The sequence below is a fragment of the Charadrius vociferus genome, unplaced genomic scaffold (genome assembly GCF_000708025.1).
Source record: "Charadrius vociferus isolate BGI_N301 unplaced genomic scaffold, ASM70802v2 scaffold308, whole genome shotgun sequence".
NCBI lineage: Eukaryota > Metazoa > Chordata > Aves > Charadriiformes > Charadriidae > Charadrius > Charadrius vociferus.
The window spans coordinates 719,326-736,270 of record NW_009649929.1 but is presented as its reverse complement, the minus strand read 5'-3'; the positions used below and the strand labels follow the sequence as shown (position 1 = coordinate 736,270).

The following is a 16,945-nucleotide window of genomic DNA, read 5'->3' as shown; positions in this document are numbered from 1 at the left end:
GTATATTCCAAATAGGGTTTCCAGCAGGAAATAACACTAAACACCAATAAGATTGATCAGCTAATCGTTTTTGGGGAGCAGTTGATTCAGAAGAGTGAGCCTTTGGATGCTACTGTGATTGAAGGCGAATTGCAAGAACTTCATCGATACTGTCAGGAAGTGTTTGGGCGAGTTGCCCGGTTCCATCAAAGACTGACTTCAAGGCATCCTGTAAGAAGCAACACTTGTTTTGATGCTTTGGCGAGATTTTGGTGTTTGAACTGCAATGCTCATTGCTTATCCCTAGCAGCTTGACTGAGTGGTTTGCGCTCAAAGGGGTCAGGAGCTCCTCAGTAGTTGTGCCAACTTAGCTACATCTTTGTCCCTGGTCTTGTACTCACACCTCTCGTGTTGGGTCTCCATCTGCAGAATCTGGATAATAGCATGGAAGTAATTCACAGAGTTAATATTTAGATAGTGGTTTGAGGGCTTCAAAAGCTTTTTTGGTGTTTTTAGTATCACTTTGTTTTCTTTAATTTCAATAACGTGCCTAGAATATCTTTCTAGGGATTTGTTTGTGAGTCTCCATCTGTCCGCTTTCTTGTGGGAACTCTGAATGGGGAACAGCACGCTCTTTACTTTTCACTGGGAAGATTTAGCTGATTCTCAGTTTGCTTTGGTTCAAAAAGAGAGAACATCTATTAAAAAGCCAGGAAGAGGAAGTAACATGAGCATCTACGAGTAGCTGTTCACCCCTGCCTGAATATCGTTTTATTGCTGACCTGTGCCGTCCATTTGGAACTGGGTAGCCCTCCCTGCAAACTACAGGGAGATGTTATGGTGGTGGTGGAGTGGCTTGGAAGAGGGGAGGTAGCTGCTGATGTGAGGATTGTTTGGGAAAAGAGGAAGGAGGCAGAAATGATGCTGCTTCTAATTTTATGTACGTGGTCTTCAATTACTGCAGCTGATTGCAAAACAGTCCCCAGTAGTACTGTGTGGCTCAATCATTATCTCATTATGCAGTGTAAACCTATTGTAAATGTTATTAATGTGCAATAATTGTTATACATTTTTAGGGATCGGATGATGAAGATGAGACCTCTGAAAGTGAGACAGATCCAGAAGACTCCAGAGAAATCCAGAATGATCCCTGGCATAAGAAGGCCATCAGTGAGGGGCCCTCTTCGCCACAGTCTCTTTGTCACCTTATGCCCCCTACTCAAGGTCAAGAAAGATCAGGCTGTGAAACCCCTATCAGCGTTGACTCTATCCCACTCGAGTGGGATCACACAGGTGATGTGGGAGGTTCGTCCTCTCACGAAGACGAAGAAGAAGCAACATACTACAGTGCTCTGTCAGGTGAGAACCAATTGCCAGCTGTTTGTTTGGACATGGACAACTGCCGGATGTCGCTCTGTGGGAAGGGAGGGGGTTGAGGTCTTGCTCCCCACTGTTAGTTGGTTTTCAAGTACTATTAATAGATGTGAGCAGTCTCATCTCTTAGATTTCTTGATGAAGGGAATACTATTGTCTAAACCAAGCTTATATTTTGAGAAATATAAGGTTTTTAGAAACCTTACTCTTTAAGAATGTTCGATGAAACTTCTTATTTTATTCTTTGTCTTTGTGTCCCTCATTGTTTCAGTTGTTTTTAATAGTTGGAAAATATTGACTAGTGAGGAAAATGACATTATTCTTTTTTCAGATGTAGAAATCACTGAAAATCCTGAGGCATATCTTAAAATGACCACAAAAACTTTGAAAGCATCTTCTGGTAGGCACCTGCTAATGCATGTGTCTGAACATGGCAATCTCCCTGTGCTGCACGCTATATTCCTCAACCTCTCTCATATGTAATGTCTGACTTCCTGCCTTGTGTGGACACCATGTCTCATCCTGTCATGGTGTTCTTACGCTGCAGTATTCACATGTACATTACAAAGCAGTCAAAAACATACCATTTAGATTTTGCCTGGTAAATGCCAAGGTGGTTAATGTGCATTTCATTGCATTGATCCAAAGTCTTTTGGTACTCTCTTGGTGGTTTGCTCTGGGTAGTATCACTTTTTTGGTTGTTTCTACTTTTGATTGCATAATTACTGAAGGAAATGGTTCCAACTCTGCGAGTATTTTTTGTGTTTTGTGCATGACAGAACCATGTGTGTCCTGTCTGTTAAATCCAGACCAAATGTTCTCCAAATCAGGACGTGTCTATGCTTGTCCCTACTGAAACGCGTTGCAGATATGTGATAGTATTGTTGGGGTGCAAACTTTCCAAAACCACAGTGCAGCCTTTTTCTTTTATTTTTTGAATACTCATACCTGTATTCAAGCATTTTCCAGAAGAAAAACGAATGTCCCATAACTGCATGGCTCTCATCTCATTACCTTTGAAACACTGTTGATGTTTTGCAAATGTGCATGCTTTGCAAGGAAAGCTGCAAAACTGTCATTTTTATGCCATAACTTGATGCCATTTTATTCAGAGCGCTTTCTAACTTAATACAAAGCAACAGCTTCCTTGTGGAGGTGGGATTTTGCACTCATGGCATACGGTTTTGGTTTTATTTGTTTCAGGAAAGTCTGTTTCAGAAGCTCGTCCTTGGCATTCTCCAGATAGCCCAGTCTGCAGGAAACACCGATACAACCAGGCAGAGGTGGTTGGAAATGTGTTGTCTGGTCCAGAGACAAGTACCCCCTATAAACCAGACTATGTGAGTTGGAGGCTCTGTGGGCACAGAGCCTGTACCACACAGTCTGCTTGTTGTTTCTGTGTAACTCCATCCTTTTCCCTCCTCCAGCATCAAGGAAAAGATTAGTCACGGGGGGAATGTTCACTTTGTGCAAACTTAGACGTTATTTCTGTTGGCTCAGGTAACCAGTAGGACTCTATCTGCCCACTAGAAAAGCTTCTTTAAAGCAATTCAGAACAATCATGTTAGAGTCCTGAGCAGAGTCAGTGTCTGGAGTAACTTACTTCCTCTATTGTCATAGGACAAGTCTAGGAGAATTTAACCCCCTCAAGGAGAGAGTGTGAATACCCTCCCTTGATACTGACATTTCTGCCTTTCCTGAGCAGACCAATTTGAAGGGTCCTTTTCTAGCACGCAACCCACAATTTAACCTGCTTCTGGGCACTAAAAAATGTGCCAAAATGGCTATTGTTCATTGGTACCTCAGTCTTGGTGGCTGGTTGCCAGCCATGGCTTCACCAGCAGCTGCCAAGCTCAGTGGATCTGGACCCGTTGTCAGCACTCTTCCAGGCACAAGATGGTACTGGTATCTGGCTGCTTTTGTCATCATTAATCCATTCTTAGAGCCTTAGAGTCAATATTGCCAAGATCCAGAGTCCAACAAAGAGCATCAGGAAATGTACATTGTCCAGTACATGTAGTGCAAAAGCAATTAATTTGCCATATCCAGTCTTGTAATAATTAGTGTCACTATGGTATGTGTTTCTTTACTGAGAAGGCACAGAGAGCCAATATAAACTGTTAGCAAAGATGCAGAAACCCAGTGCTAAATCTGACATGCAAGAGCTCAGCACCAGCCCAGCCACCCCAAAGTAACGCAAATGAAGATTGACCTTTGGCGGCTTGTTAACCTGCAACGCTCACCCACCAAAATGTCATTCCAGGTGAAGCAGCTCAGCTCTGCAAGCAGCAGCAGCATCAACAAGGATACAATTACATCTGCTAACATAAGTGATGAAGAACCCCAAGGTGACCAAGAGCTTGTGAATATAGCAGCTGCAGAGGAGCAGTCAGGTACAGAGCATTGGGAGTGGCTTTGGTGCTGTGGTGTTTGTCCTGTGGCACTGGGGGAGACAAAGCAGAGGTGCCACAAAGACAGCAAATTTGCCTTGGGAACAAAACAGAAGTAAACCTCTATCCTCTAAATTAATGTATTTGGCTAAGACTCGCTGAGCTGCCTTCTCAACTCATACTGTCCAAGCCGTGTTTGCTCTTCTAAACTTTTACGTTTTCTGCCAGAACCGAGATTTTTATCACTCGTAATATACTTGTATCTCTTTGCTGGTTGGAATGAATGGGAACAATTTCACTTTTGTGCGATACTGAATACTTCAGAGACTTTTAATCAGATTTCAAACCAAAGAAGTGTGTCTCTTTGTCTAAAATAAGATTGCTATAGTTCACTTTCTCAGTTATTGGTACTCCATATAACAAGATGCTACAGGTCCCATTTACAGAAATGTTTTGTCAAAGCTGGTACTGTATTCTGTTCTTCAGTCTCTTGACTATGGTCCTTTCTTCCAAATAGGCCAACAAGCTGGTTCTCTTAACCTTTTAGGACCTCATTCCTGGTTTCAGGTGCTTGAGATTGTAATAAGAACACATCTGTATTGCAATCACAAAAGTGGATTGAGATAAAAAGATTGCAACTATATGCACCAGCTTACTTATTTTATGCCTCTGGTCTCACATATGGACCAGGGTTGAGTCCCATACATGGGATGAATAGGAAAACCTCTGAGAAGGGCTTAGATGTGCTTTTAGAAATAGTGTTAGTGTTCGCACAGGTGGTATCTCCATTTCCTTTAGCACTGAATTGATGAAACATAAACCCAAATCCTAACTGCTGGATCATACTTTGTCCCATGATGAATTTTAGTGTCTGCTAAATCACAACTAGGCTCATTCAATTCAGTCTCCTTAGATTTGCTTTATTCTTCCAGGTGAATTAAAACTTCTTCAATTCATTTAACTAAAATCCTGTGTAGCATTAGTATGTGGATAACTTGACCAGTAATATGAAACTTACAGACTGCAGAATCTCATGAAAAAATGTGTGTGGATAACAGTAGTACATGGTAGAAATTATTTGGCCTTGAGTAGACTGGAGAATAATTTACTCATAAAACTCCCTGCATCTGTTTTATGCACTGTTTACCTTACCGAAGATTTAAATGTTTGTTATTCTATCATCTGTAGGCATTATTGATAGGTGGGAGCTCATCCAAGCTCAAGATATCAGAAATAAACCTAGGACGAAACAGAAATTGCAGCCATGGCAGCAGCTGAACTCGGATCTCAGCGACATCTCTGCTTGGCTTGATAAAACTGAGGAAGAGCTGGAAGAGCTGCGAAAAGTGAAACCAACCGGCATGCAGGCATTGGAACAAAGGGTCAAGAAACTGAAAGTAAGTTATGGCATACTGAGAAGAGGGATTTCAAGATGCTGATGCTCTTTATCATTGTCTTTGTCGTCTGAGGGTTTGTCAAAGAATGAATGCCAATAACAATGTGCGTATTTCACAGAGGAGCTAAGCTGTTCTCAGCTAAGAGGACAAAAGAGGATAGTTTTCTTGCAGAGACACTTTATTCTCTCTCAAAAAAAAACATTCAACCCCAAACTTCTCTTTTTAGGCCTTTTGTTTTACTAAACAAACATAGAAAAAAAGCTAAATAATGAAGGCTTAGACCCCCCAAATATTTAGGGTCAGGTCTTGTCTTGGGGAGTTGGGTATTCTGAGCAGCAATATTGGCATTTTTTTCCTTGTTCTGTGCCATTCCCCTCTATGCAAGCCAGAAACAGATTGAAAATTAGCCACGTCTACAGGCTACAAAGTCAGTCTAGGCTGATTCTTTTTTTTTTTTAATTGAATTAGTGTAGGGGAAGCTCCAACAGGGAGACCGGGAAAGATCTGCTCTAAACTGTGTTTTTTAGCAATATGGTGTTTGCAAAAAATCTTAGCACTAAATAGCACCTTTGTCCTATAGTTGAAGGATACATCATTTCAAAATGTGCAGTTGCATTTTTTCGCTTAGCAAATGCAGATTTCTCATCAAATAGAATGTATTAGTTAAAAACGAGAAAGAAAATGAATTCAGTCTCTGCTAATCTTCAGCCAAGTAATAAAACAGGTAGAGAGACAAAAACGTGAACATTTGTCAGCATGTGTGGTCACATTATGTTACCTGCTATGACTCTGCTTCCATAAATTAAGTGGGACTAAGTCAGGTCTGCAAGTTGAACCAGCAGGTTACCAGAGCGCTATTGCCCTAGGACTTAGGTAAAAAAACCAAACAACCTCAGGTTGAGGTCTGAAAGAGCAAGTGTTCCTAACACCTGTGGGAGCGCAAAATCCCTGCGTGCTACCCTTCTGCTAGCAGCCTTGCATGGAGTCACCCAAATCCTGAGGCTACTGGTCAGTTTGGTGTCACACTTAGGATTGTGCTCACAAACAAGACCCTCTGGATGGAGGAGGGATTTCTGAGGCATGTTGAGAGTCTACATGTCCTTGAGTGTAGGACGTGGGGAATGACTCTGCATTCCAGTGTGTGACTCCAGTAAGAACAACTCTGATTCCATCAGCCAACCTGGCAATAGGAAAGGTTTGGTGACGCCTTGTGAGTGGAGGGAGGTGCTTCCTCTCAGGCTTGAGTTGGGTGTCTGACCTCTCCAAGGAGCAGAGCTTCACTTCTTCTCTCTTCTGTATTTTCTTAAGAGGAGTCCAGCCAGCTGTAAATCCCCCTTTCAGGCAGCTTGGCTTCCTATGGGTGTCCGAAAGAGCCAGCACGCTCCAAGACGTGAATTTCATGAGGTGTCAGGACATCGCAGTTGCACTGGATAAGGATAAAGCTAGTCTGGCTGCATACTGGCTTACCGCTGTTCAGAACTCTGTGATGGACTGTTTGTATTGTCTGATATTGAAAGAAACTTTGTTGCTTGGAGGAGGGAGACAGGGTTCTTTGTTGGGTGAAATGTAATTTAGACTAGCAGTTTTCAACAAGTGGGACGCAGATCTTGAGAATATATAGGTTGACACTCTTAGTTACAAAGGCTGCTAAGAAAAGCAATCTGAGCTGTGTTGATTGTAGGACTCATCCTGCAGCTCTTACTTTCTCCTGCAAGAGCCTACAACTTGAAAAAGTCTGAGTACCCTTGATTCAGGCTGTAAACTTCTTGAGGGTACGATGTATTGTTTGGCATTCTTTTTTTTAGAAAACTTTCAAAAATACAGCTCTGCCTTAACATAAAGGTGGTTAAGTAATACAGCCATGACTTCGTAAATTCCGTATTATTTCCCCCTGCGCTTTTAAGGGAGAAGAGGGGAGCAGGCAGGGCTGCCATTCGGGAGCATCTTGACAAGTTAGAGAAATGGGCTGACAGAAACTCTGACTAGAGAGAAGAAAAAGAATTTCTCCCAACGGGGTGGTCTGGTGTGGGACCAGGGGCCCGGAGGGACTGGCGAATCTCCATCCTGAGAGATACTCAGAATTTGGCTGGATGAGGCCCTGAGCAGCCTACTCCGACTTTGAAGTTGGCCCTACTTGGAGTAGGAAGATGGAGTACAGTGCCCATGTGAGGCATATTTTCTGTTATTATGCATCATAATTAGGTTCTTTATGAACAGTCTTTATGCTGGAGTAAGACTTCCAGTTTCCAAGATTTAATGTCTTTTCCATATGGATTAATTACTGCTAGAACTATTTCTAAATGCTAGTTCAAGCAGGTACAAGTTTCCTCAAGAGAACTTCATTTCCTATGTAGCTGTAATAGCCATTCCTATGTATTGCGGATTCTCAGGCAGGTTGAGTTGTTCTTTAAAGCCTTCCAGAGTTCCTCCTTTTATGAGAACATCCTTAAAGTTGAGAGTAACAGTCTGTTGCACTGGTTTTTGTTTGTTTGTTCTAAGCAACTGGAGAAAGAGCTGCTGGAACAACAGCCTAAAGTAAACTCACTTCAAGAGCTCACTGCTTACCTGCTGCATAAATCAGATGGTGATTACATTGAAGCTGATGAGAAGGTCCATGGAATTGGATGCAAACTGAAACAGCTTAATAAACAAGTTTCACATGACCTAAAAACAATACAAGGAAATTTGGTGAGTCAGACTTTAAATACTTGTTCGGGGATCTTTCTTATTGAAAAGTAATAACATTAAGAGTAAAGGTATTTATAAAAGACTGACTTAAAACTTAAGTACTTGCACCTTCATAACCTGAAAAAAGAACAATTATGTCTGCCTATAAGAAAAATGTCATCACTGTGAGGCTAGTACAGTATTGAAACGGATCGCCCGGAGAGGTTCTGCGGTCTCCATCCTTGAGGGCTTTGAAGAGCAGACAGGGTAGAGCTGTGAGTAAGGCTTTTGGTCTGGGCGCATAGCTGACCTCGCTTTGAGCAGGAGGTTGGACCAGGTGAACTTTCTGAGGTCCCTTCCAACCTGAACTATCCTATGATCCATACCAAGTACCCGGCTAGGAGCGTGTAATGAATACATAGGAGTTGTAGTTCATAGCAATATATTGCTTATCCTGAGAGCTGTCAGGTAGAGATATTTTCAAGTTAATACCTGTACTCATTTGTTCCATCGTAATTCCTTTGGGTTGCGGATAATAAAACATTTCTTTATGCTGGAGAGCTGGAGCATCTGTTTACCACTGGTTATGCATATCTAAAGAGGCAATGGGCTGTGCACCAACAGAGAGGCAATGAAAGACAGCTCCTTGCACTTCATCTGTTGTGAGATTTTAACATGCATTTTAAAGAGGAAGGTGTGGTTACCTTTTAGGGTGCCAGAGCATGCCTGCTACTTCCAGATGACTTGGACTCAGAAGTCTATGATCCAGTCACAATGAAATCCAGCCCTGCTGTGAAGAAGGCAAGTATTTTTTTCTAGTATTCTGCTATCACTATGTAGCGTATTTTGACATATTTAGCCTGAAAGTTCCTCAAATGTAATCATTTTACCTTTGAGATACATGTACGTTATTATGGAGTTTACAACAGGACATGAAAGTCTATAACTGTCTTTTTTGAGAAAGAAATTTCTTGTAGTTTCTGAAACCTAAAAGCTATTTCTCTCAACAGATCGCCACAAGGAGAACTGCAGATGGCAGAAACAGCAGCAGCACAAGGTATTATTTTGTATTAGCCTGATCTCTTGAGGGATAGTGGAAACGGCAGAGGCGAGCCAAGTGCCAGCAGAGACCTGGGCAGCTCTTCCTCATAGGTTGTCACGCAGGTGGAGGTGATTTCTGCCTACCTGTAGTGTCTCCTCTCCCTGCCAGCTCTGGGCTGCATCTTGGTGAATGGTTTTCCTTTAACACTCCTGCGCCTAGACCTCTGCACCGATGGGCCACCATGGCTTGTCTTTACTCTTGAGAAAATACTTTTTGTGCCAAATGGGGGTATATTTTTATTTTAAATCTTCCTTTAATTCCACCGCGTGCCTGGACAAAGAAACTTGCAGCTTAGAGCTACTTATTACAAGCAGACCATGAAGGACAAAGGAAGAAGTTCACCCCCAGTTCACCAGGGTCTCTTCAAAGGACAGAGCTCAGTAAGGCCAAGGCAAAGAAGAGCCTAATCATTCTGAATGGTGGCTTTCCTTTGTACTTCAACTGTATTTAGAGAGGTTTGTTTGTCTGCTGGGAAAACCTAAGTTTGCATCTGAAAATAGCGTAAAAACCCACTGATCTAAGCTATTACAAAGCAATGTTTCTTCATCAGTAGTAAGGACAGTAAACCCAAGCCAGCAGCTGGCTTCCCACTGAGCAGTCCTGCAGGCTTTCAAGTTATAGTTAAAGTGTCTCATGTGTGGTGCATCTTGGAAGGGTAGTGGGAACCCTAGAGAAGGGTGATAAAACAACTTGTTTAATTCAAACTCTTAAAGTGTCATTTTTTTCTTTATTTCTTTTTCTTTCCTTCTTTGCAGAGGTGAAAGCCACCCACAACCTCTTCAGGCAATTCCTCGATCTCCCTCTTTCTTTTACCGTGTATTGAGAGCAGCTTTACCTCTTCAGTTGTCCTTTCTACTGCTTTTACTTCTGGCTTGCATGGTTCCATTTTCTGAGGAAGACTACAGCTGCACCCGGAGAAACAACTTCGCCCGTTCTTTCCATCCCATGCTGCGATACATCAATGGGCCTCCACCGACTTAGAAAGCCGTCTCACGTTTATAGCCTCCTTTCCCTGTCACAGGGAACGTGGTAAATTTCACATCTGGGAATATATATATCTTGACAAAATTTCAGCATTTTTGTATGGAAAACAGACTTTTTCTATAGATTTTTAAACTTTAAGCAACACACTTTATACTTTGATGCAATAGACACGCTATTTTATAGGCGCAGTGCTCGTAAGCTTGCAAGGTGATTGAATACTGAGTTATTAGGTGCAGAAATTACATCACAGTCATCTTAAACACAGCAGTCTGTCTCGGGTTAGCACAGCAAACAAGCAGTTGAAGAGGCACTTTGCCTAAAATGATCACTGCACACACTTCACGTTACCTGTATCTTTTTGGTACTGTAGTCACTTGGTGCAAACAAAAAAAATCTACATCTTTTTTGAATCTTTGTTATTGTATTTTATTCTTCTAACACGTTCAATAAAAGGATGCACATTTGTTTTGGTTTACATAGAGTGTTCTAGTGGGTAGGACTGCTGTGTTGTCTTTTTATACCACCTTTGAAATAAGAAATTGTTGCGTTGCATGGAAATGGTTTATAATGCACATATTTTCTAGATGAACATGATTATGTAGACTATCCCCGATGTATACAAATAATGTAATGACTTTTTTAATGAAAGATTTTTTTCAGTTTTTAACCTGCTGAATAGTGTACAGTATCTTGGGAGAGAATTGTGCATTTTTATAAGCTTCCTCTTTAAAATGAAACTGACACTTGGGCGATGTCTAGAGAAACACTGTGTACAGTCCGCGTTGCCGTCGCTTCTCGGTTGTACAGTTGGAGTACTGTCATTAAAATTTTGCCAATGTCTGCAGGGACTATGGGTGTGTGTAGTGGGGGTCAACCAGCCGCGTGTTCCAGCAGTGCTGACCCTTCTGCTCCTGTGTAAGCCAACTTATTTGCATGTGAACACAACAGTGTCAGCAGAAGCATAACCACTCTCTTGCTTGTCAGAGCAAGAGATTAAAAATTCAGAAGAGGAGCCTGTGTTCGGGGGCACAGCTCCTGTCCTTTGCAACTGACTGTCGTTTCCTGGAGGAAGAACGCGAAGTTGAACCGACTGGTGCTTATTAGTAGTTCAAAATGCTGAACTGTTTCCCCACCCTGGAGCGAGTTTTCGAAACCGGGAGTTATGGCAGTGCTGGAGAGGGGGAAGTGCACGTCGAGAAGAGCTCAGTGCGATCATAAGTGTTTGGTTGAACACTGAAGAATTTTTGTATTTGGTTACAGTGAAAATTGCCCAGCCATTAGCCAATTTCTGTACTGCTTACCTATGGAAAACGGGATTTGTGGTCAGCCTGTGAGAATTCTCCCACCTTTTCTACACTTGTCACCACTGGTGGTTGCGTATTCCCCGTCTTCCGGCAGAGGGATTTATGAAGCAAGTTGCTTTGCATTCTCCTGTTCAGAGCGAGACGTGCCCACTGCTTTTTTTGCTCCCATGGTTGGGAAGAAGCCCAGTTTATTCCCAGGATACTAAACTAAACTAATACATTAAGTGTGATGCAGTTAAGCTTTGCAAAGTTAGCAATGTGGTTTAGGAAAGTCAAAGCTTAGAATTCGGCACTTTTTAGTAGTGGGACCGTACTGTAGTTTACATCCACACTGTGTGCTCAGATATGGGTGAAGATACGCCGGCTCCATGCTGGAGTGTCTCGGCCTCAGCCTCAAGTTCCCGGGCTCCAGCCTGCTCCAGACACAGCTCTTCCAGAGCTGGCAGCTTTCACAGCCGCTCTGTGTAGCTCTGTCTGTCTTGGGCTACAGCTACCGATTTCACAGCTACAGCTCTGAGAGTGGTGCGGTATCTGGAGATAAAGGACAGATCCCCCCCACCCCTCGCCCCACTCAGACACGCACACTTTCCTCTCTCCCTCTGCCATTGTTATTTTGTGTTTTGAAGCAATTACTTTCAGATGGAGCTCATTTAAGTTTCTCTCTCTGTAGAAGTCAGCCAACTCTTAACCATTATTTCATTGCCAGGTTGTCACAAATGCCCATGCAAACCTTTCTGCCAAGAACTAATAGTCAGTTGCTGACATGATATTCAGTTCTTCTGCCATTAAAGAACCTATGCAGGGGGAAAGAAATTTGAACAATGTTAAAAGGTCTAAAGAAAATTTCATAGCCTGCAATTTCCTTTCATTATGTACAGTTATATCAAATCGTTGAACTGATGTAATATATAAAATGAGGAGCTTTCATGAAATTATCTCAAAATGTCACCAAAAAAACAGTCCGGGAAAATAACTTAAATGGTTTTTCCCCCCAAAACTATTTAAATAGTTTTACTTCCAGTTGATTATAACCACTGTGCTGTAGGCTGACACTGAAGTCTGCTTCAAACAAGTCATTATATATACCCACCAATTTCTTAGTGTCGTCATCTCACTCAGGACTGGGTTGTTAGTGTTCAGTGAAAGAAAAAAATAAAAAGATTTTTAAAAGGGTAAGAGGGACAGCGAGAGCGAGCACACATGCGCCGGCTTTTGCACATGCATTCCGTGTAGGAGTGAGAACAGGCCAAAACTGGTTTTGACTTGAAATCTTACTTCTTTGGCAGGGAGATGAGGCCTCAATCTGTTTTCAGCTATACCTACCCCCTGCGCCCAAAAAACAGTCAGCAACAATTCTGCTAGTGTAGGAAGCAGAGGACCCTTTGTTTATTATGACTTGCCCCTCATCCTCCTGCAGTTAAATTTGCTGGTTCCTGAAACACGAGGGCACAACCTGCACCTTCTGTGGTCGCTTGGTGCTGGGAAACGTCCTCAGAACTGGGACACCTGACAAAGGAAATCAACCTGTGGAGCGACTGCGCAGGTAAGGATGAGACACTCACAGGCACCACGCTCACACACGTTATTACGTACTCGTGAAAGCAGGTTCAGCTCAGCTACAGGAGTGAAATGACCAGAAAGGAGTGTATTTAGGTTTTGTGATACCTGTTTATTCAGCCACGGCAATCTACAACTGAATGAAACGCACAGCGCTAGACAAATACCGTAAGTTCATAGAATTAAAGAGCAGCTGAGTGAAAGGGAGGGGTTGTGGGCGTTTTTTGCCGTTAGTGTACATAAAGTACTTTAAAAGGCACTGACTTCAGTCCTAAACCCATCTCCATTACAAACTTGCAGTGAGGGTGAAATGTTGAAACTACACCTACATGTGAAGTAGGACTCAGAACAGAAAATTCTGGGGAAAACGGGCACAGGAGAGATGCAGTAAGCCCTGTTAATGGTTGTGGCAGCTCCTTAGGGTGCGACACTGTGATGAGAGAAGAAGGTTTTGTCTGTTTAGGCAGTAGCAGCAGAAGTGGGCATTTTTATAGCACAGCAATCTTGTTTCCTTCATGCACTTAAATTTGAAATCACTGACGCTCAATAATGCATGAGGAGTGTAATGAGTCCTACGTGTAAAGATGGGAAGAGTTAAAAAATATCCAGATCATAAATAAAATGAAGTCTTAGCTATGGAAGTGTGCCATTTAACTCACCACACATCAGTTCAGTGGTAAAACACCATGAAAAATGAATGTGGATAATATTTATTTTCCATATTTTAGCAATGCACTTGCTTTTCCTATTCCCGTTTACAGCACTGGTTTTGGTATTAGTTCAGGCACTGAGTAAGCACCACAGATGACCACATCCTCAACTGCTTTGCTGAATCGTTATCTCGCAGGACATAAATAACATCAAACGATTTCTTCTGAGATGAATGGTGGTGATAGCAGAGGCAGTACCATGACATCCAGCTCGGAGTGGAGGGAAGGCTCACAGGAGCGTGCACCATCAATTGAAACGGTGCAGCCTGCAGCTGGGCTGAGACTAAAGGCAGCTGCCATGGGGGTGACTGTCCTCAGCTGTGGTGGCTAACAGAAGCTGGGAACAGTGGTTATAAGCTTCTCTGGCATCCAAGGATCAAGACAGAATATATTGATGTACATATTGAATATATATGATCGGTTTTCAGCCCTATAAAACAGTAACTCCTGTGACAGGCCCTTAGACTGTATTCACTTTAAGGCACCTCAGACAAAGCCATGCAAGTCCATACTTTGTTTTTAACTTCAGATCTGAAGGTAAGAACAACCTGTCTCCTGTGGGCACGCATCATAGAATGGTTTGGGTTGGAAGGGACCTTCAAGATCATCTAGTACCAACCCCGCAGCCACAGGCAGGGACACCTCCCACTAGACCAGGGTGCTCAAAGCCCCATCTGCCTGGCTTTGAACACCTCCAGGGATGGGGCATCCACAGCTTCTCTGGGCAACCTGTTCCAGTGCCTCACCACCCTCACAGTAGAGAATCTCTTCCTTATGTCTAATCTAAATCTACCCTCTTTCAGTTTAAAAACATTACCCCTCATCCTATCCCTACACTCCCTGATAAAGAGTCCCTCCTCGTCTTTCCTGTAGGCCCCCGTTAGGTACTGGAAGGCTGCTGTAAGGTCTCCCCAAAGTCTTCTCTTCTCCAGGCTGAACAACCCCAACTCTCTCAGCCTGTCCTCATAGGAGACGTGCTCCAGCCCTCGCATCATCTTCGTGGCCCTCTTCTGGACCCACTCCGACAGGTCCATGTCCGTCTTAGGTGCTTCAAAGCTGGATGCAGTACTCCAGTTGGGGTCTCAGCAGAGTGGAGTAGAGGGACAAAATCACCTCCCTTGACCTGCTGGCCACACTTGTTTTGATGCAGCCCAGGATGCCGTTGGCTTTCTGGGCTGTGAGTGCACATTGCTGGCTCATGTTCGGTTTTTCATCTGCCAGCACCCCTAACTCCTTCTCCTCAGGGCTGCTCTCCATCCATTCTCTGCACAGCCTGTATTCGTGCTTGGGATTGTCCTGACCCATGTGCACGACCTTGCCCTTGGCCTTGTTGAACTTCTTGAGGTTCACACAGGCCCATCTCTCAAGACTGTCCAGCTCCCTCTGGATGGCATCCCTTCCCTCCAGTGTGTCGACTGCACCACACAGCTTGGTGTTGTTGGCAAACTTGCTGAGGGTGCACTCAATCCCACTGTCCATGCCCCCAGCAAAGATGTTCAATAGCACTGGTCTCAGTACCGACCCCTGAGGAACGCCACTGGTCTCCACTTGGACATTGGGATGTTGACCACAACTCTTTGAGTGCGACCGTCCAGCCAGTTCTTTATCCATCCAGTGGTCCATCTGTCAAATCCCTGTCTGTACAATTTAGAGACCAGGATGACGTGCGGGACAGTTTCAAATACTTTGCAGAAGTCCAGGTAGATGATGTCAGTTGCTCTTACCTTATGTACTGGTGGCTGGTGGAATGCCCCTCCTTCAAAGAGATGCCCTTCCTGCACACCCTTCCATGCCCTGTTTGCCTGCTCTGGTCACTTGCTCTCCCCAGGCTGCTTTTTATAGGCGTGGGGGTGGTCATAGTTGCTCTGGCAAGGCCCAGGCCTCGTCAGCATCTCCTGTGACACCTGCTGACTCCTGTCAGGTCTCTCCACTGCCGTGGCATTTCCCTGCCTCAGGAAAATCCCCCTTTGCCGAGAACTGCCACTCCACAGCAGATCGGACCAGCTCCAGAGCAGCTCCCCTTGGCAACTGCCTTGGTGGGGAAGGGCAGGGAAGGGAGACAGTGCCATCCATCTTTGCCGTGTGCTCGCTGTGCTGAGATCGATATGGACCCATAACCACAGCTGCATTTTTAATGTGTGTGGGTTAAAGCACATCCCAGGGAAGAGCAGCTGTTTCATCAGTGCACAACTATTTTCTATTATGTGCACAAAGGAACTGCCTTGGATGCACAAAAGCAGGCTCTCTGCGCCAGCTCTTAAAAAACGTTTGAGTCCAGCTTAATGGGAGAAGCTCAGGCTTGCTTTCCGTATAATTTGGCTCCAAAGCCACCAGGAGCACCTGGCAGCAGCAGCATTGTGCCTGCCAAGACCCCAGCCATGGCAATTAGTGACACTCGGCACGCTCAGGCTGAGCTTCCACAGGAAACTTTTGTGCCCATTTATACATAAGTATTTTGAATTTTCTGCAAACAAATTAAATTAAATTCTCGGGCCCTGATCCTGATAGGGGAACTTCAACCAGCCAGACATCTGCTGGGAAAGTGACACAGCAAACTGCGAGAGGTCCTAGTAGAGGTGATAGAGAGCCCAACCAGAGGAGAGCCGCTGCTGGACCTGTTGCTCACTAATGCAGAAGAACTTACTGGAGAGGTCAGGCCTGGAGGAAGCCTGGGCTGCAGTGGCCATGCCCTAGTGGAACTCTCAATCTTGAGGCATGCAAGATGGGTAGAGTCAGGACCCTAAACCGCAGAAAGGCAAACTTTTGGCTGTTTGAGGCACTAGTGCATGGGATCCCTTGGGAAACTGCCCACAGAGGCAAAGGAGCAAACAAGAGTTGGGAGACACTTAAAGACATTTTTCTTAATGTTTTTAGAGACATGTCTTAAAGACATTTCTCTTAATACTGATGAGCAAGAAGTCGGGCAGGGGAGGCAGGAGGTCAGCTTGGCTAAGTCAAGACCTCTTAGCCAAACCAGAACACAAACCTAAAATGCGTAGGCAGTGGAGGCGGGATATACAGCCTGGGAGATTATGGGGATACAGCTGGTGAGTGCAGCAAAGCCAAGGCACAACTGGACCTGAATTGGGTAGGGACGTGAAAAAATGACAAGAAGGGTTTCTTCAGGTACACAGGACAACAAAGGAAGATGAAAGAAACTGCACCCCCTGGTGAGTGAAACGGGAGACCTGTCTACAACTGTCATGGAGAAGGCTGAAGTACTCCACAAGACTTTTGCCTCAGTCTTCACTGGCAAATGCTCTAGCCATGCCAGTGAATTCACAGAAGGGAAAGGCAGGGACGAGAAGAATGAAGAACTGCCCACCATAGAAGATCAGGTTCAAGATCAGCTGATGAACTTGAACGTGCACAAGTCCATGGGACCTGATGTGATGCCCCCACAGGTCCTGAGGGAGCCGGCAGAGGAAGTTGCCACTATCCATCATATTTGAAAAGTCATGGCAGTCCAGTGGAGTTCCTG

At 44.0% G+C, this 16,945-nt stretch overlaps 1 protein-coding gene across 1 annotated transcript in view; it reads left to right on the top strand.

Moving 5' to 3' along the window:
- The window catches only part of SYNE2 (spectrin repeat containing, nuclear envelope 2), a 178,975-nt gene extending 169,085 nt beyond the window's left edge, over positions 1–9,890 (top strand). Inside the window, 10 exon segments of the mRNA XM_009891211.1 lie at positions 16–210; positions 1,056–1,338; positions 1,685–1,753; positions 2,557–2,693; positions 3,617–3,746; positions 4,932–5,140; positions 7,640–7,828; positions 8,519–8,608; positions 8,818–8,864; positions 9,665–9,890. Coding sequence (XP_009889513.1) covers positions 16–210; positions 1,056–1,338; positions 1,685–1,753; positions 2,557–2,693; positions 3,617–3,746; positions 4,932–5,140; positions 7,640–7,828; positions 8,519–8,608; positions 8,818–8,864; positions 9,665–9,890 — 1,575 coding nt within the window.
- Positions 9,891–16,945: the final 7,055 nt, after the last annotated feature.